The following is a 21081-nucleotide window of genomic DNA, read 5'->3' as shown; positions in this document are numbered from 1 at the left end:
CAACACACAAGGTTCAAGTACTGCCATTCCTTTAGCTATTTGGCATCAACTTGATCAAAGACTGTATACTACTAACTACAATGAAAAGTAGTCACTTGGACAGTAGTTCATGAAACGGCTTTTATGCAAATGGCATAACAGGGGACAGCTGCACAAACTCAATACAACAAACAGTAATGAACATGTAGAGCTGGTCATCTCTCGCAGAGATTTTGACAAAAGTAAGCAATGTAAAGAAGAGAACTCGGTAAACATTCAGTTTATCTAACTAAGGTGATCACCAGTATTTTCAAGTTTTAATCTGGATTTTTGTTGAAATTATCTGGAAGGATTTCTGTAGAGCAAGGATTATGGCACCATCAGCAACATGAAAGATGCTAACCCCAAACAAAAAAAAAAAGTTTAAAAATAAAGAACAATGTTTTCAAAACCCAAAAGCTGATTTATGCGTCAATGATTTGACATGATCAAATTAGAAAATACTACCTGAACATGGGTTGGAAAGCCATGTTTTTAGACTGCTCACAGCTACGTTGCCAATTTTTTCCAGAGTCTGATTGGTAGAAATTTCTTAGTCAGAATGAAGTTGTTCGAGCTTTGCTGAGGCAGCATGATCTACTGATTGTAATTAGTGTGCTAACAGTTTCAGTCCACAATATGCTTGAGTCCCTTTGTGGGAGGGGTAAACAGTGAAGTACGTTGTAATCCTTGTCATACCAGAAGGGGACCGAGGATACAGACCACCACCTCTATACACCTCGCTTCCTGAGGAGGGAAGAGCCGTGTCATCAACCAATTAAATAGTTAATGTAAAAACTAAGGTATATTCTCAATGAGCAGGCATCAGTCCTGAACTAAAGTGCTGCAAATGAAATGAAAATTATGATAATAAAAATTCCCGCTGGTCTGCTGCTGCACAGATTCCAGGGTTCAATAGTCTGTTTTTGTCTTGTCCAAGTCTGTCCAATTGTCTCAGTGCGAGGGAAGACTCCAATTTCCCATGGTTCCATGGGGTTATTCACATCACACCAGAGGCAGGAGGCAGTCAAAAAGCTCTTCAGGATGGAGCCTGTGCAGGTGGAAAGTCCCGTTACTGGATGAAGGAATGCATGATATGAGATCCAGGAGGGAACGCAAGCAGCCTGGTTTGTCACTGACAAGCTCCACCCCTCAGCGACACAGTCAAGTTCCTAATTTGTCCATCTGTGGTCACTTATCCAATGGCTGGAGAGCAGAGGTGAGGGAATTCACCTCCATTTTTTTTTTTTTTTGAGTCGTTTAAGTGCCTTTCGTAGAGGTCAGGTGAGTCCTTGAGTCGGGACTGGCCACATGGCCCCGCTGTGGGCAGTTCAGTCCAGTGACCACAGTCAAACGTGTGGTCGACGTCTCATGGTCAGTCCAGTGTTTAGGTTAGATCATTCTTCTCCGTGTGTGTGTGTGTGTGTGTGTGTTTGTCTGTGTGTGTGTGTGTGTGTGTGTGTGTGTGTGTGTGTGTTTGTGCGTGTGTGTAGGAGGGGGAGGAAAACAATCATGTCCATGTTTGTCTGTCTTGTGAGTCATTAATGCTTCAATCAGACAAGCTGTGCAGTCCTACTATCTCCCGCAGGGATCGCCAATCTTCTGGGAACATGGGAAGGTGGGCGGGCTTTTCATCTGGGATGAGCTGAGGAGGAAATCCAAAAAGAATAAAATGGGGATGGTGTTACTGGGTACCTTTTGGGAAGCAGTAGGAGATGCTGGAGCCTGAGCAGGTGGTTGCCGAGGAATAAGGCGCAGAGTTGAGCTCAGCGCAAGACAGAATGATGAGTGAAACCTTCACAAACTGGCTGACAAGACTGCAGAACTTGACCCACTTTGGACGTACGCACACATGTGCTCCTTTAATATTACATTTTTCATAATCATGATAATGATTAAATCAATCTCTCCGACAATGAGAAGGGAACGAAGGGGGGCCCTAGGGTTGCTGTCGCCCTTGATCACGGCAGTGGGCAGAGTGAGAGAAATGAGCGGAGGTGAGGATGAAGGTGGAGCACAGGGGGAGGATTTAGCATTATAGCTGGAAGCCTTCCATCGGGGCCTCGCACTGCTGGAAGAGGAACTGCTGCTGCTGCAGGTCGACGGCTGGAGCCAGAGACGGGTCCTCGTCTTCAGTGTTGAAGTAGCGCTCGATCAGGTCGAAGGCCTTCTGGTAGATTTCCTGGTTCTCGTGGCCCTGAAGAAACTCAAGCTTATCCAGACCTGATGGAGAAGGGAGGAATATAACAATTCATCAATTTACAGGAAATTACATTTCAACAATTTACAATACTGATTAATCGTTTAAGTCATTTATCAAGTAAAACTGCCAAATATTCTCTGGTTTTAGTGTCTCAAATACCAGGATTTGGTAATCTTGGACTGTTAATATCAGTGTGGTTTCTAGGAACTTTTACTATTATCTGACATCTTACAGAATCAAGGATTCATCAGTTAATTAAAAAAAAACCAACAAATAAATTAATGAAAATAAATGTTAATTGCAGCCCTAAAGAAATGTGCAGTTATATCACAGCAAGTATTGACTCCATGATTTCAAGGCTTTCAGACAACACCGCAAGATCCCATATAGTAGACATGTTCCCCAGATTTTCACCTAAAAAAAGGTTTTTTAAAATCAGGACCTTTCTAATAAATTCTACTTCACAGCTGCAGTACTTGAGTATAACTGAAATCAATAAATTGGTCAACAATGTCAAAAATTTGGTTTATGTAACTTGCGTTACTGTGGTGCATAAAACCATTTTGGTCCTTTAATTGACAAGCAGCTGAGCCACATGAATTCTTTACTACTACTCTACTTTTTTGTTTTGGACTGAACTCTTGCATCACAAATGTAGAATAGTTATTGTTTATCTGGAACCTGCTTAATTTGATTAAACAGACCCAGTTTTTGCTCTAAAATGCCAGAATGCAGAATTTGGCATGTGCATCATTTACATATTGGGATAATGTGGGAAAAATCTTTGTAGGCGGTCAAATTACAACTTTGTCAGAAAACGTAAACAAGCACTTCAGTTGCTCAGTTTCACCACAAACTGTCTAACTGACAGATTTACATTCATGTGGTAAATTGGAGCAGGTGATTTTTTTCCTTTTGATTTTCTTCTCGAACATAGAAATGTTTAGGTAAAAAAAAAAAAATCTTTAATATAATGAGCGTAAATGTAAATAATTCTAGTGGACTATCATTCGAAATGCATTCACTTACCATAGGCCTCTTCGATGAGCGCACAGTAGGGGTTGATGCCTTTTCCCCTCTTGGCCTCCAGTTCTCCCAGTCGCAGGATGTTCTCTAAGCCATTCAGAGCCACCTGCACTATTTTGGAGTCCATAAGTGTGAGCAGGTCACACAGAGGTTTTATGCAGCCGAGGTCCACTAAGTGCCTGCAGGGGGCAGTAAAAAAACACACACACACACACACACACACACACACACACACACACACACACACACACACACACACACACACACACACACACACACACACACAGAATAGAACCATTTTATTGCTGTAATAATACAGAGCAAATATGTGTCTTTGGCTTAATAAGAGATACAAAATATGTTCAGCAAACTGCATATAATGCATCAATAAATAAAACTATATGTCTATGCCAATCTACTGCCTAAAATGATGAATTCTAGTGTAATTAGGAGTAATAGCCCATTTCCACTATAGTGTAGTTCAAATTTCCTCCATTGTTTTGTGCATGCTGTATGTAGACTAGGAGTTTTGTGTTGTTTTTTTTTTTTTTACATTTATTCATTTTTGTCAGTTTTGAAATAGTCTTTAGAGCCTTAAATCTACCTTTAAATTAAGTGGTGCTTTTGTTTAAGGTGCTAAATGCTAGCTGTGAATTAGTGCTTAACTGTGGAGTAAGCTTATCACTGATAAGAGCTAGTCATCATCCATGAAGGAACATGCTAATATTTAATGGCTGTGAGATCTTGGAGAGCCCACATATTGGCTGCAGGCAGCAGATAGAATGTACTGTTCAGGTACATGCTGTCTAACCTGATCTGCTCCGCAGAGCCCCCCGAGGTGGCGTTGGTAATGGCCCAGGCTGCCTCCTTTCTTGTGCGAAACTCTGCTACTTGCAGGATACTTATGAGAGGAGGCAGCAGACCTGCATCTATCACCATCTGCAAAGAGGGAGACAAAATGATTAAATGAGTCAACTTTACAAACCCTCAAACTCATGAGTAACAGTTTCCAGGTTGTTCACACAGGAACACGCGCACACACACCTGTATTTGTGCTCGGTTCCCTGCAGTGATGTTGGAGATCGTCCAGCAGGCTTCCTTCTTGATGGACTCCTTGGGGCTGCTCAGAAGGTGAAGTAGGGACTGCAGTGCTGAACAGTTTAGGATCACCTGGGGCCATAATGCAAATTAGTAAGAAGCATTCAACTACTTAGTAGCATAACTTTACATGTGTGCACATGCTGCCTTTACCTGTGTCTGTAAATCATCTCCAGTGACTATATTACCAACAGCCCGCAGTGCAGGAGATACCACCTTATAATCAGAGTGCCTGAAACAAAACAGAGTTGTGATCAGTGTGTGTTATTTTATGCTTTCTGTTGTAGCTGCTGCAAGTTCAAGGCATTTCATCACATGGTATACGTATGCTAGTATTGGGACTTTTTAAAGTGCAGCATATTCTCCTGACTTTTGTTGCAGTTTATCTTGAAAACTCATTATATGTATCCTGAACAGAGGTTTTCCAAGTAAAGGGAAAGTGTTTGTTTGCTGGTAATTCAAATACAGTTGTGTAAATACAGTTTGTCAAACTTGAATACTGTCAGCTCACCATTCATAACACACCCACATCTAGACTGTCACACCCAATGTAATGGTGACAAATTGCGCACATGGGAGGTGTTTTCACACATGTAGTTTATTTGCTGTGGTCTGAATCAGTTGATGAGATGGTGAGCTTGGTGCATTTTTCCCTTAGTTTGATTTCTTTTCACACAGAGAAAAATCCAAGCGAGCCAAAATGCAGCACCACAAGCCACATGAGAACCTTCACTCATTGATCAGATGTGTCTGGGGCGGGGGCAAGAACATAAACACTGGAAGAAGGTCCGGAAGGAGGTCCACTCGCCAAATACAATATACGACATTACGCTAGTCCAGGTCCGACCTCTATTCCTTCTCCAGCTAGTTGTTAGCAACTGTTTAAGTCGTTCATCCGCATCCCACTATGCAAAACACACTTCACTACGGGAGCTATTTCACTCAAATTAACTTGCGGAGAACACCTAGTAGTTGGGTAGGATCAAGGTCAGATCACGTTCCTACCACAAACGAACCCCTTCAGAGTTCATTTGGGACTGGACTGAGACCACATCCTCAAGGGTCTCAGTGCGGTTGTTTTGGTCCACATCTGAGTGTAATTACTGTATTCACACCTGCCCAAACGAATCGCACCAATTTAACCAGACTACAGAGTGAAGGTGTGAAAACACCCTCAGTGAAACATAGTTCTTAGGTGTTATCAGCTGGCGTCAGAGTAGGGCCCTTCACGTTTCACTAAGAATAAATCTCTCTCAGTATTATGTGTTTAAGGCTTACATCAGTAACTCCACCAGCCTGCGACAGACTCCTGAGTCAATAACAGCCTGGATTTTGTCGTTGGGGCCGTCAGATAGGTAGGAGAGTGCCCAGCATGCATCAGCCAGAATGTCTGTGTCGTTGACAAACAGCAGCCAAGAAAGCACACTGAGACATGGGGACACCTGCAAAACATGGTGCAAAGAGAGGTGGTGAGTGGGAACATGTTGGTGTTAAGTTCAGTGGGATCAACTGTTTCCCAGTTTATATAAGAGCAACTTCATTCAGCCTGTGACCTTGAAAAGTGAGATACCAAGTAGTTAATCCATCTGAGAGGTGTACTGTTCCCATAGTGATATATTTATCTTGGCAAATCACCTTAGTGAAGTCTGGAGGTGGGTTCTTTCCTCTGCACAGGTTTGAGAGCGCCCACACTGCATTCCTCATCATCGTTAGACGATTCTGTTTGGCCAATAATCTGCAGGAAGAGGTTGTTTTTTTGTATTGTTTTTTACAAAGTATGTTTTTACCAAGGATACAGAATCTAGAAACAGTAATGTATATTAATGACTTTTCTCTCTATTCTCAAGTGTCAGTGAGAAAGAATAAGACAATGTGTCACTGAGATGCTACTTACTGCACCAGGGAAGGCAGAATGTTGCAGTCTATGACAAAGTCTCTGCATTCTGTGCTATCTCCTGCTATGTTTCCCAAGGCCCACACTGCCTGCAGGGCAAAGCAATTATTCAAGTCAGACAATAACATTAAAATGTATAATATTCGTTAACAGGAATCAGTACAGGATAACAGACTTGCAAAATGTCAGTGGTATTCTATTAAAATGTGAACACCTGCTTAAAATGTTTTTAAATCAACACTTAAATGTTTTATTCAACCTCATTAATTCAGGCAGGCAAAGTGTACGCTATTATTTACAACATATAGAGCACTTGAGTGACTTTCCGAGGGAAGACAATTAGCTGACAGAGAGCATGAATCCTAGGTAAGTCTGAGTCCTCCTTACTTGTTCTTGTACATCTTCGAAATCTGAGCTGAGCATCTCAATGAAAATGGGAACAGCTCCTGCTTGGATGACCACCCGCGTCTGGTGAGATGTGCCTGATGCAATGTTGGTCAACACCCATGCAGCCTCAAACTAAAACAATATTCAAAACACATGAAAAACAGATTCATTCATTACCTCATGTTGGTCACAGGTTTGATTTTAAACTGTTAAACAGTCTCCTACTGCATGACACACCACACATACAGTACGAAGTATCTGACATTCAGCACCTAAAAAATAAGGTCAAAAAACTGCAAGAGAAATGTGATGCTTTGAAAAGTAAGTTTCATGCCTCCTCAGCTCAGTCAACCTGTGCACACCTGCACTGTTACTGAGACTTGTAGGAAATGTACCTGCAATGTGCAGTTTTCTCTTCTCTTCAGGAACTCGACAAAGCGCTCCACCACCCCTGGAGTCGCGATGACTTCATCAATAGGTGGGTTGGGTTCTGTGTGAGACATACAGAAGGAATAAGTGACGAGGACAACATGTAATATAGCCGTACTTATCACAGCATTACAGTAAATCACATGATAACATACAGAGTGAATTTTAACAGTAAGTAAATCTAGTTTAGTATACCACCTTTCACAAAGCATAAAGTGCTTCACAAGAGTCAAATTGTTGAAAAAAAGACCATAAAAACAATAAAAAAACAAAGAAACAATAAAACATAAGCAACAAAACACCTTAAAAACACACAAAAATTACAAACACTGAACAGCATTAGGCGAGACAAAAGGCCAGTTTGAATAAATGAGTGGTGGAAATGAGCTATAACACAATGGAATGCTGTTGCAGCAGTAAGAAACGAGCCAAGGTGGCAGATTTTAAACATTATGAAACGAGTTTTATTGGAGAAAACTGCTGGCATTAACAGAAATCAATACACAAGGAACAGCTAGTGCACCCTTACCTTTAGAAAGGAGTTTTCTAAAGCGCTGAGTGCCTATTAGTTGCTGCTCAGGAGAACTGGAGAAGATCATTTGAGTCATATCCTCAGAGATCACCCCACCCTGTACAGCACAGAGATGAAGACTTGATAAAGCACATGAAACACTTCCACATTTCACTTGATATATGCATTGTGTGATGACTGTGAGGATCTTGTACTTTATTATCGCTGACTAGTTTGATGTTTCTCACCATGAGTGGGTCCATGTTGTTAGCCTGGGACTCCAGGTAGCCGCTATCGGCCATCCCATCGTCCTCCAGGATGCCATCATCCTCCACTGTGGCAACATTCCTCCTCTTAAACAGCTGGAATGTAACAGTATTTAAATGAATAATTTACTAATAATTTACCAATAATGTACCTTTCTAGGTACATTTCTTCTTCACTTTTACATCGCTGGGAACACAGCGTGCAACAGTGGTCTGTACAGAGTGGCCACAATTTCTTCACTCCACAATAAAGCCCATTAAACCCACTGCTGTGGAGATCTAAAGTACTCCCTCCACTCCTGGCTCACCTGTTCATCCTTCTTCTGTTTGCGGAGCTGTAGGCCTTCCTCTTCCCTCCTTCTTCTCATCTCATCTGTGTTGAGAGACTTGTTCTTGTAGCTCTTGAGTCGTGCATTGTCCTTACCCTGACTCATTGTGTAGCCTGAGAAGATGCAAACAGATTTAGAAAATCTAATTATTTGGATCTTAGATCTGTATTGATTTCACAGTATTAAATATGTAAATAATAATATTTATCTTCAGACTTATTTATTTATTTAATATTTATTTGCATAGGGACAAGTGTATAGCATGAACTTAGCTTGCAATGCTCGTCCCTAGATGGACTTAAAATACATAAACCTCTACAGTAAAATACATATGAAATTGCACAACACACACACACACACAACAATACAACACGACACACGAACAACAAAGTATATCCAAGCAGTACAAAACACAAACAACTCACAAACATACCATAAAAGACCTTCAACCAATGTTTAGCGTTTGTAAATTGTAAAGATTGTCAAGACAGTGAATCAACATAGCTTGCTACGTTGTTATTGAAACTTGAGGTGCGGCTAACAGAGATAAAAAGGTTCATATCACTCAACAAACACATCAACAAATGAGGGCATACAAGGATACTAGCTAGCTAGTTAGCTTTATATGTATTGACACTGCGTGATTAATTCGCCATCAAACATATATTTCTATAAGGATTAAAGGTGCTGCTTCCCCTTAGAGTATCACAAAGCTGGAAAACACACGGGTTTATGTTAAAATAACAGAATAGTAGATACTAAAAACATATCCGTTGTTAGCACAATATACTAGCTGACGTAGCTAACGTTAGCGCTCAAATGCAACGTTAACCGTTAGCTCACGCGACAGAATCAAACCGGACCAGTGTTTTACAAACGTCGCTGACATCGAGAATTACAGTCTGAATATGAAGCGTTTCGACACAGAGGCTCGTAAATAAATGTAATTATTGTTATATGACCTGTCAAATTGGGCTCCGTAATCCCCTGATTCGCTAGGCCGCCGTTTCTACAGCCGTCGCCGGTATGTTACTGCGCATGCGCGAGTTCGGCCCTTTTTAATTCTGCGATGGAGCAGGTTGAGAACAGCTGAGAGGAGGGATGATGAAGAAAGTTGTACGAACCCTTAGCTTTGATACTTTTCTGGGGTGGAGACGCGCCGGCGCCAGACGCCATCGGGTGGACTTATGGCTCGTCTGTGCGGCCACACAGACAATAAGTAACAACCTAAAGCATTAGAAAAACACTGACGTGAACACAATTAACACCAGATGGAGACAAAAACAACAAACATAAATAGCCTACATGCCCATAATAAATAATAATCATCATCATCCATATTCCTGAAAACAAAAGTTGCAAATAGAAAATAAGAAGGTGATTTAAACACAAATCAAGTTTTATTTATATGCCATGTTTCATACACAGGGAATGTGCTTTACATGAAAATTACAAAAAGAAAAAAAAAAAAAAACATTCCTGGTCAATATTTTGTACATTTCATTCTCTTCAATTAAAAATTTAAACCTGTTGCCACTCACTTAGAATATATTTTAGCCTACATTTTTTTTTTACTGTAAAATTCTTTCTTATATTATTATATTATTTAGGATTACTTCATTTTGTGTATATTTTTGACTGTTATTCACCACAACACCAAGGCAAATTCCTTATATGTGCAAACCTACTTGGGAATAAACCTGGTTCTGATTCTGATCTGACATAATCATCATCTATATTTCTTGAGAATAAAAGGGGTGATAGGGAGATGATAAAAGAGACTGACACTCCAAATCAACAGATATTAGCCCAGCATGTGTGTGTGTGTGTGTGTCAGACAGAGGTCATTTGGGGGTGAGGTGTGTGTGTCCGAGTGTGTGGGGGGGCTTGCAGGTGGCCATAATTGCTGACAATCAGAATTCAAAAATGACCCCCACCCTCCCAGTCTCTCTCTCTCTCTCTCTCTCTCTCTCTCTCTCTCTCTCTCTCTCTCTCACACACACACACACACACACACACACACACACACACACACACACACACACACACACAGTCATGCTTCCATCACTTCAGAGGACATTACATTGACTTAGATTTATTTTCTGAAGATTTACCCTAACCTTAACATAACCCTAAACTTATCTTAACTTTAATCCAAGTTTTCACTCTAAAATGACTGATTTTACATTAAGAGGACTTGCTTTTTGTACCCATAAGGGAAGCAAGTCCCCACAACACGACTGTGTTAACAGATTTATGTCCCCACAACATGAGGAATACCTGGACCACACACACACACACACACACACACACACACACACACACACACACACACACACACACACACACACACCACCTTTTGAAAGGTCTATTGGCTTTGTTTAATTTTTCCTGTTTGTTGTGTTGTGACTGAGTCATAGCTACGATTTAATCTCATCTGCATCTTCCAGATCCTCCAGATGTGCTGCAGTTTGATATTTTGTTGTTTGTGTTGTCACACATATGACTTCATGTTACAAGTTTGTCTTAATGTCAATTTATATTTGATACAATTACTGTAAATAAAAACTATAAACTAACATTGATAGAAGTGTTAACATTTTCCAGGACCCATACTATAGGCTATAATGCCACATGACAAGGAGGCTAAGCTAAGATCAAAGGTGATCTTCAAAACTACACAATGAGAGTCTCTCCTCTCTAAACACCTGCTGTCTGCTTGAGTGACCTTATAGCCATCAAAATCCCAACATTGTTGCACTTTAGGGCCATTTTCTCTCCAAGCACCTGTCATCTGACATTTGAGTGACCTTACAGCCATCAAAATCCAGACATTTCTGCACTTCAGGGCCATTTTCAGATGTCTATAAATATGCCACGCGTAAACTCTGCGCAAACTCTTCTCCAAAAATGACAGCTACGCAAAGACAACTGGCGTTGAGGAACTCCCTCATCTCTGATGGTGACTGCTTCGACATGTGGCATGACTACATGAACCTGGGCAGACTGCTGGTGAAGCTGAGTGCTGGGCGTGAGACGGACCACAAAGACTCTGAGGGGCCCAAGAAACAGGAGGCGGCACCTTGGAGCCACATCTCTCGGTCGGAGGACTCCAAGAACTCCACAGGGAGCAGTCCGGTCAGCAGCCTTTTGGACACCAGCTGCAGCAGGATAGACTACTGCCGCTTCTGCAAGCAGAACGGGGAATCTGCAAAAGTGTACCACTCACACAGGCTGAAATCAGAAGACGGGAAAGTCACCTGCCCCATCCTCTGGAGCTACACCTGTCCCATCTGTGAGGCCACCGGGGACCGCGCACACACACGCCGGCACTGCCCGCAGGCGCAGCGCCAGGAGGCTACCAGGATGCTGCCAAGGTCCCGCTTCTGGTAACTGAGAATGGACACTTGAAAAGACTGTAAATAATTACCAGAAATGTTTTAGGTCACGTGTTCATGTTTACATAGACTGTTGTAGGTTCCAGATGTGTTTCATGTTTGACTTTAAACGTTGTTGTCACTGCATGTTTGCTCTGCAGTGGTTAAATAGTTGAATTACAAACCCGTCGAGCATTTAAAAACATGTTATCAAACCTTCAAAAAGTCAAGTGTCAAAAATGGACATTTTGGAAACTGCGAAATTAAAACTGTCTACCTGTGTATACATTAATAAAAAAATATATATGTGAAAAGTTAATAGTGTTTTGGTGTTATATGTGGTGTTTGTCCCCAGGTGGCCGTGTTTTCTCATTGTGACAGTATTAACTATTTGCGTTGGGGTTGAAAATAGTTTAAACCTAGTATAGTTAGTAGTACTAGTGGTTAATTTACAGTAGAAGTTCAGATTTTATATTCAGATATGGATAACAAATACATCCAAATATAGGCTGGAATTTTAGGCTTTCAATATTTATGTTCAATATTAATATATTAAGTATTGCACATGTTGATAAAATCAAAACTTAAATTGGATTTCTGGATCTTAAAACCTCTCAGGAAGCCATTGCGTTCATGTACAGTATGTGTCTCAGTGCAGAGAAATAAGACTTTCTATCTGCATTTAAAACCTTAAAAACTTCACTTGTTTGGAAGAATGCATTAAAATCTACCTGTCAATCACTCTGAATTCTTGATGGGACATTCACTCTGTGCTTTGGGTAAAGTGGAATATATGTTTCTTTTGGAATAATCTTCTGTAGTAACTATCATCATGGAAAGACAGTAAATATGCCCTATCTTGGGCTTTATCAGAGTCTTTTACGTCATAACTGCATCATACAAAAACAGAGGAAGAAGCTATCTTAACTTAAATGTTACACATCCTCAGTAATTTTAATATAGCAAGTGACATTAAAATGACCATGTGAATTATATTATGTGATGTGTCATTTGCCTGCATAGTGTGTATCTACATTCCACTCTTCCAGATAAAACTTTCTACATCTGCCACTTGGCAGCAGGCTAACATTTCATTAAGCTCTCAAGAGCAAGTTCATCAAAGTTGACATAATTCATTAGATATATATAAGACAGGAGTAAACTCTGCTCACACCCGCTGCGTCACAAACTGATGTGATTGGGTGATAAAAGACCGGTTACCAAACAGGTCTGCTGGGACAAAGTCTACCTTTTGTAATTGTTTATAATTATGGGACCCAGTTATGAAGCAGAGAGTCATCTTAGCTGATATGATTTTTTTTTTTTCTCTTCGGTGAAGTACATCATCTCCATGTGTCGAAACAAACACATGGAGGAAGTCTATAAACTGTGATATAAGTTTCAAACATGCACACGTGCTGAAGGGCCATAAAAGTCTTGCTGTTGCACAACTGCATTTTTCTATGAAATAAGAGCCCCTCCACAGCCGTCTCTGTTGCACTTTCACTGCTTTCATCTAAGAATACACAACAAACGGTAAGTCAAAAGTCTTTATTTGTGCTGATAATGGCGTCATTTGTACTTAAGACTGAACAAACTTATAAACTGGTTGTCTTTTTTACAAACAACGTGCATTTGCTTGACTCATAATGCTTATGTTTTTAGAGAAGCTGCATATTCACAATGGCTAAACACAACATTAGCCTTCTGATTGCCATCGTCCTGTCATTGCTTCTCTTCATCATTGCTATTGTGTTCAATGCTCTTGCAGGACCAGGAATATGTAAGTCCAAGTTTCAAGGCCCTATTTATGTGATTTGTACATATATATATATATATATATATATATATATATATATATATATATAAAACTCATTCCTCCTTTAACATTTCAATATTATTTGGGAATTTTTGTCCCCCAGACCCATTTTTGGAGAGCACAGGTAACATTTCAGATGAGTTTACAACCCAAATTACACCATCAGGATGGACCTTTAGCATCTGGTCGGTCATTTACATCTTTCTGGCTTCAGTGGTGGCCTACGTCCTCTCTGGCCTTTGTAGGAAGTAAGAACCTGCCTTAATTTATTCTTTAAAAAACACACTAACAAGTGAAAATACAACATTTGCATTGATTTGTCTCCTGCATGGTAAGTCAAAGTATACATGTCCCTCTCTATTTTGTTTCTAGAAATGCCTATGGCTATGTGTACTGCAGCCCTGCTGTTTTGCCACATGGATTTTTTGTGACTTGGTGCCTGAATCTGGGATTCAACATTGGATGGTTGTTTCTTTGGGACAGAAGGTGAGATGCATGAGACCTTTTTCAGCCTCTAATGAATATGAAACAGTTCAGCTCATTGTTAGATCCAAATGAATACATTAGTGGCACATTTTTAATGAAAAATACTGATTCCCGTTCAGGGTTAAGGGGATGCTTGAGCCTATTTCAGCACGCATTAGGTAAAAGGCAAGGAAACAGCATTTGCTAGATTGTTGTCCATTGACATGTTTTAGAGAGATTTTGAGTTTTCAGGCAACCTGACCTTTATGTCTTTGGACTACAGGAAACAGAGGGAAACCCACAGGGTCATAGGACTCCAAAATATAGGTCATCACTTAAAATTAATAATATCATTGAGGCATGAATGTATGGACACATATTTCAGACATAAAGTATATAGCTACACCAGAGGGACGTGTTTCATTTTGTTTTTTGAGTTTTTCCTTATCCAAACTAGGTCTAAGCAAAAATAATGTCATACACAGAAAGGATTGTACCCCTTGAGGCAAATGTATGTTTGGGATTAAAGCTTATGGATAGATCAAATTGAAATGACTTCATGAAGAGCATATTTGCTACATAATTGGGACATTTCTTGGCTGTAAAAATGACCAGTGTAATAAAATATGCATGATTTTTTATTATTATTTCCATCTCTTTCAAAGGTTGATGCCTGCTGCGCTGGCCTTCCTCATCCTGATCGCCTTCACTAACTACATCACAATATTCTTCTCTTGCCATGGCCTTCATGTTTATGGAGCCTGGCTCAACAAATACCACAAAGTAGACCTGTGGCTCCTCCGTGTGTTGGTTAGTAAAGCAGCTGGCTTAGCATTGATATATAAAGAGCAAGTTGACCATCTTTTTCGCCAACATAAGTAATGATTTTATTTTAGAAACACTATGTATGGCTCTGCATAAGTCTATTCTGTTGTCTTTATTACAGATACAGAATGGTATTGCCATGTATGCAACATGGACAACCATTGCATCTTTAATTAACCTGAATATTGTTTTGACCAGTAATGCAAACATGTCCCAAACGGATGCTGCCACCATCTCACTCTCTATTCTGACTGTAATCTTGTTTGTGTGGTAAGTTCATAGGAGACGAAAAAATCCTGTAAAGCAGAATCTTTAATATGTTCATAAAAAATAAATGTGTTTGATCTGTCACAGGTTTATCCTGGAAAACATTGTGCTTGACAAACATGTGAGGTACATTCTCACTATTTACCCTGTTGTGATCTGGGCGCTGACGGGTGTATACACGAAAAACTATGATGCTGAAGATCCAAGCTTCAATAACATCTTCATTGGTGAGAGACATCATCAATAGAATCTCAATTACATAGCGTGGCTGTTTCAGTATTACCTCTGTATATCAACATCTTGTCTGTTTTCATGCTGCAACAGGTGACTTATGCACACTAACTTTTCCCTCTGCTGTTTTATTTCCACTATAGCTGCACTGTTGGCTTCAGCATGTGCCTTATGTGTCTCACGCATCATTTTGGTTGTTTGGAGACATATCAAAAGGCCACTATACGATGATGTCAGCCCAGAGGTCATGTCTCCGATGGAGATTGCTGAGAAGCAGAGAAAGATATTTAAATGAGAGTGTTTATGCTAAACTTCTCTGTATCGATGCACTATATGTTTTCTGTGTGAGATTTTTTACTTTTAAATGCTCTGTGTATGTTGTAATGAATGATTTTGGCACTGCTGACACATGATGAAGCTTCTAAAAATGAACTAAAGGTAAAATGTCAAATTTAAAATGTCTAATATTACAGATGCAATTATTAATGTACTTAGCTGTCAATGCATTGTGTACACTGACCTCACTGACAGATGTATTAAATATGAATATGGAAATATTATTCCAAATATGAACATTTGTGATGATGCTTGTTTTCATGCATTTTTACTTTAGCTTTTGTGCTCTCTTGACAATAAATATTGTTCCTCAATTTTATTTCTTTGTGGAATGATTTATTGTATATAACAGTTTGATAAATATTTGATAATCCTTGATCAAAAAGTAAATCAAGGATGCTTTGGTCTCATTATAATAACCAAATAAAGGATTGTTGATCATTAACAGTCTTTTATCAGACATGTTTTAGGATGAACTATATATAAAACACTCTTGAATATTAATTTGTGTCTGAATACATACAGTATCATGTCCACTGTATTCTGTTGTATTGTTTTTAGGAACTAGAAAGGTGGATCTTGTCATGACAGTTTCTTGATCCACGGATCCATCTGTATATATTTTCATGGAATCAGGTATATTAATATTCCCATCCCAGAGTGGGTCAGTCCTCACTTTCAACATCACACATCTCTCTGTTAAAAACAAACCATCAACCACGCAAATAAATTAACAGGAACCCTCCAGTCCTTAGTGTCAGATCACTAAACTCGGATAATGAGATGTACAAAACAACCCTCATCACATAGGACCTTTCACATCACTTCTATAACTCATACTAACTCCTCTCATCAGGCTGCTGTTATAAAAATCCTCTGGCCAGGAAAATATATTCAAAAAAATCATTCATACCAACTGCTATTAACATGATAAACAAGCTATGAAGGAATTTGCACTCTTAACATTTGCACAAATTGGCACTTTAGTTTAACTGTATGTGTAAATGCACACGTATATATTGCTCTTTTAACACTTTGTGTACATTTCTGCTACATGTGTATGTTTTTATTCTATGTGTACCTATGTGGGCCACATAAAAGACAAATTTCCATTGCTTTTCTGAAAATTAAGTAAATAAAGTTGTTCTGATTCTGGACAAATAATTTTTCCTTTTCATATTCCCAGCATGGTTTCAAATGTCCTTTTGTTGACTGTTTTCATGCCTGTTTCAAAATTGTTGATTTTTTAACTTAAACCAAATACATACATTGTTATTCATTCAGGAGCCACCTGTATGAATGCATTTCATAATTATAGAATGTATAGGGGATAGGGGAGGAGGGGGGGTGTTGACAATTTGTCAGCCTGTTATGATTCACTGCACTGTGGCAGAAATGTATACAAGATAAGAAGTGCACGTGATGCTTCGAGTGGTCGTAAACTCTCTTGCACAACTAGCTATTCTATAAAATACACAGTCCCCTTCCCCCCATGCACAGTTTCTCTTGTTCTTCATGCAGGGTGGGGTAAAGAAAGGTACGTTTTGTTTCGGTTCATCAAGTCTTAATCATGGAGGCACTTTTTGTGTAATGCTGCCAATGTTTTATTTTCCTGGAGAAATGTCATGTGGAACTTTCTATAGTTAAACAAGTAGGTTTGAAAGTTGTCAATCAATGCTATGAATGTGAATTCTGAAAACAGTTTAATTAGAACAGAAATTTTTCAGTTTTTTCTGCTGACAATCCTCAGAGGAGGTTTTAAGAAAGCTGGTGACTTATGACAAAGATTTGACTTGGTGTAATTGGCTAAATGACTTCTGTATGTGTTACACAAGATGTTTAGTAACACTTCTCCCTCCTCAGGGAGGTCAGGTTCAAATACAGGTCAGCCCCCTGTAGCTGGAAAGCATTAAATGTCTTGCTCGAGGACACTTCAGCGGATTTCCTTGAGCAAAACTCTATCTATGTGCATGTTTTTTAACTCATACGAATGCTTTCTGTTTTTGAATATACTGAAACTTTCATTTATCACAGTTGACTAAAATGGGAAAACATGATCCTGAACGTCTTACTGTGATAGTGGTGTCTGTTGTCGGCTATGCAGTAAGCTTGGTGTTCAATGCACTGGCTGTAGTTGGGGTTGGTGAGTCAAAACTTTGTTAATCATTTGTCTCTTGTGTTAGATTATTGAGAAATCACAAATATTACTTGCATTCCTCTCATTATTTACATTTTTCCTTTCCCTATAGGTCCTTACTACACCACCACAGCCAATGTGTCTGCTGTGTTCGACACCCTGATCACTCCGTCAGGATGGACCTTTAACATCTGGAGTGTCATCTACGTCTGGCTGACTGCAATGATTATTTACATCGTGACAGGCCTTTGCAGAAGGTTGCTATCAACTTTTTACACTTTCTTGTTTAAAACCTTAAAGGGGACATATGCTTTTTGTGATTTTCTGCCATTTATATATTGTTATGATGCCAGATGTTTATGTATTACATGGTCAAAGTTTCCAAAACTTGAAGTGAAAGTAATATAAAAATGCTCCCTGAAAGTCAAAAGCCTGAACACTTTGTTTGCAAAGTTACTTCTACTTCTCCGTTCAACTGATGTCAGATTGTTCGTGCATGCCCACAAATGGTCGTCTGTTCTGTAGGCCTTGTTGCTAAGGTTGTTCCACAGGTTGTTTGTGATGTTGCATATTTCGGATGGGATTTCTTGAACATGTACGAATGTATTCGCGAAGTTGAAATTTGGATTAAGAACGAGAAAAACTTCTGGAGCTGAAGAGCCACAGATAACAAGAGTTACCTAAACTGACAATCAAACACTGTTCTGTGGATTTCTGCATCTTCACAAACTTACAGGCTGAATGATCAACTGTTGCTCTTTTTTCTCGTAGGAATGGTTACGGCTATGTTTACTGCAGCCCCGCAGTGTTGCCTTATGGATTCTTCTTTAGTTGGTGTCTCAATTTGTGTTATAATGTTATCTGGCTGTTTGTTTGGGACAGAGGGTAAGTTCTGTCTCATTAAGTATTTTACAGCAACCATCATTTAAACTCTCATGCAGAAATTAAACCGCATCATGAAACGTGTTATTCTGCTGTTTTTGTCATTAACTATAGGCTGATGATTGCTGCCCTGGTTTTTCTCATCCTGGTCATCTGCACAAACTACTCCATGATAGGCTTCATCTGCCACGGACTCCATATTTATGGGCCTTGGCTCAAGAAATATCATAAAGCAGACCTGTGGCTCCTCCGTGTGTTGGTTAGTATGACACACAAACAGTGTTTCCGTTGTTAAGTAAGGTTTAATGTTGCAGCTTCCAGGTTAGATTAACTTGTATTAGTGTGATGGATGATATTGTAATTTCACAAAATCTCAGTGTACAAGATTTTAAGCATAGTTACTCTGCAATTATGTGAATGAATTTCACTAACACTCTACATTAAACATTTTCAGGTTCAGAATGGTGTGATGGTATACACAACATGGACAACCATCGCCACTCTAATCAACGTGACGATTGTACTGACTTATGATGCAAAGATGTCCCCAACAAATGCTGCCACCATCTCATACTCTATTTTGGCTGTTGTGTTACTTGTGTGGTAAGAGCTCTTCATGTGGTAGAAAGCCAAACAAAAACATACGTCAGTGAGATTCTAAAGTAATGTATGTGTACTCTGCCCTTCTTAGGTTTATTGTGGAAAACTTTGTCCTTGATAAACACGTGCGGTACATCCTCATCAACTACCCTGTTGTGATCTGGGCTCTGTCTGGAAACCTGGACAAAAACTATAATGCTGAACCATTCATTGGCAATGGCATTGGTAAGACACTGAAGACAACTCTATTATAATTATATGTGATAAATAAATGATATAATCTCTATAATCAGCACATAAACATCACATCAATATTTCATTTGACTTATTTCCTGAAGTATGTCAGATGGAACATAATGACAGTAAATTAACACTATTTTAATCATAACAACTAGGCACTTGTACCACTTAACACTACTTGTGTGACTTTTTTAGTTAATTAAATCTACAGTAAAGTGAATTTAATTTAAGTCCTGTACAGAAATGCGTCATAAAATCTTAATCTGTACTAATTAGATTTTCTCCTCTTTAGCTGCACTGTTGGCTGTAGCCTCGGTGCTGTTTGTCATACGGATTGTTTTGGTGATCTGGAGACACATCAAGCAGCCGCTCTACACAGACGTCAGCCCTGACGCCATGGAACCGATCGTGATTGCTGAGAAACAGAAAAAGATATTTCGCTGAACATTTTCTCAAACATTTTTACAAAATGGCACAACTCAGTGTTATATCATCTAAATTGTTCTTCTTCCATTTGTTATTCTAGTTCAGTTGCCTTGTTGAGTGTAACAAATGTTCAATTGTATTGTATGTGTATTTTTTGGATTTACTTAATCAAAGTCTAATCACATACAGTATGAATCAAACTGCACTGTGGAAAACCACTGATTTCTTTAGCAGTATTCTTTTCAACTTTGGCTGACTGATCTCTGAACTTTTTATGGCTCTTTTCGAACATATCTATTGCTAACATACCTCATTAAGCTCTGATAAAGACACCGTTACAACACTACACAGTGAGGAATCACTTGTATAAGACATGTAATAATCTAACCCCCAACCCCTGTCAGCATACACTGTATATTTTAATTTACATGTTCAAAGGATATGTTTGTTTGTATCAAATTTATCACAACTTATATTCCAATGCTGACTTTGGTTTTCTCATCTCTACATATTTATTTTTGAAATAAAGTACTCATCATGCACTATACCAACTGTTCAGCAGTGTGAACTCTTTTGATCATAATATGACAGGTGAACGAGAATATCACAATTCAAGTGGTATATTAAGGGAGTAGACAAAATACTGGGATCACTTTTCAATATAATGCACTCCAGTTCACCACCACCACATGCTACAACCTCAATAATAAACATAAAGTAGAATTATCACCATTCAGACAATGTCAACAAAAACTGAAAATGTATAAGCTTAGTAAAAGCAGAATTTATGGCAGAGGTGTTGTAGTGGATTGCATTAGATTGCACAGTTGTTCCAAATAAAGTGCTTGGTGAGTTTGTTTGTTTGTTTATTAAGACCCCCATTAGCTTCTGAGTAGCAGCAGCTATTCTTCCAGGGGTCCGCACAGTTAACATGGTGACAATACAAAAATACACATTCACACTACTCATCACAATACACTAACATCACAACACACCATAATGCATGTCTACTGTAAATAAAACAATGACAATTGACACAATTTAAACAACACAAACATAATGAAAATAGACAGACATGCTCTGACTGCATCTATCATGATCTAACATAGCCTTAAGTAATAATAATAAGTAATAATAAAATAAAGTTTCATCATTTAACATAGAACGCCCATAGAACTCTTTCACACCATCACATATTATTAGAATTCACAGTTATTCATTTCTGGTGGGCGCTGCAGAACACTGTTCACCAAAACCACCAGACACAGGAACAGTTTCTTGCTCCTTGCCGCCACACTTATGAACAGTTGAACAG

The 21081-nt window shown here is 39.1% G+C and overlaps 4 protein-coding genes across 5 annotated transcripts; 3 read left to right on the top strand and 1 right to left on the bottom strand.

Moving 5' to 3' along the window:
- Positions 1-106: 106 nt before the first annotated feature.
- kpna1 (karyopherin alpha 1 (importin alpha 5)) lies at positions 107-9352 on the bottom strand. Of its 2 annotated transcripts, none has more exons than XM_067578515.1 (14): positions 9286-9352; positions 8141-8274; positions 7815-7928; positions 7585-7684; positions 7022-7116; positions 6627-6758; positions 6240-6328; positions 5981-6080; positions 5624-5787; positions 4499-4577; positions 4292-4417; positions 4059-4186; positions 3251-3426; positions 107-2241 (listed from the first exon to the last, which is right to left on the bottom strand). In XM_067578515.1, the coding sequence occupies exons 1-14, from the start codon at positions 9335-9337 to the stop codon at positions 2054-2056; spliced, it is 1677 nt and encodes a 558-aa protein (XP_067434616.1). In that variant the 5' UTR covers positions 9338-9352; the 3' UTR covers positions 107-2053. The 2 variants fall into 2 exon arrangements, with proteins under 2 accessions (XP_067434616.1, XP_067434617.1); XM_067578516.1 differs by lacking the exon at positions 9286-9352 and adding an exon at positions 9124-9272.
- Positions 9353-10856: 1504 nt separating this feature from the next.
- nanos2 (nanos homolog 2) lies at positions 10857-11857 on the top strand. The gene has a single exon (XM_067578518.1). It carries the CDS (start codon positions 11072-11074, stop codon positions 11552-11554), a length of 483 nt encoding a protein of 160 aa, XP_067434619.1. The 5' UTR covers positions 10857-11071; the 3' UTR covers positions 11555-11857.
- A 975-nt stretch (positions 11858-12832) lies between these two features.
- Positions 12833-15605, top strand: LOC137173563 (uncharacterized). The gene is made up of 7 exons (XM_067578455.1): positions 12833-13321; positions 13461-13605; positions 13730-13843; positions 14488-14632; positions 14769-14917; positions 15002-15141; positions 15289-15605. Exons 1-7 carry the CDS (start codon positions 13222-13224, stop codon positions 15438-15440), a joined length of 945 nt encoding a protein of 314 aa, XP_067434556.1. The 5' UTR covers positions 12833-13221; the 3' UTR covers positions 15441-15605.
- A 1371-nt stretch (positions 15606-16976) lies between these two features.
- LOC137173479 (uncharacterized) lies at positions 16977-20313 on the top strand. The gene is made up of 8 exons (XM_067578353.1): positions 16977-17018; positions 17516-17624; positions 17731-17875; positions 18390-18503; positions 18615-18759; positions 18955-19103; positions 19192-19325; positions 19633-20313. Exons 2-8 carry the CDS (start codon positions 17525-17527, stop codon positions 19782-19784), a joined length of 939 nt encoding a protein of 312 aa, XP_067434454.1. The 5' UTR covers positions 16977-17018; positions 17516-17524; the 3' UTR covers positions 19785-20313.
- The last annotated feature ends 768 nt before the right edge of the window (positions 20314-21081 follow it).

Source organism: Thunnus thynnus, chromosome 21 (genome assembly GCF_963924715.1).
Source record: "Thunnus thynnus chromosome 21, fThuThy2.1, whole genome shotgun sequence".
NCBI classification, from domain to species: domain Eukaryota; kingdom Metazoa; phylum Chordata; class Actinopteri; order Scombriformes; family Scombridae; genus Thunnus; species Thunnus thynnus.
This window is presented reverse-complemented; position numbering and strand designations above follow the sequence as displayed.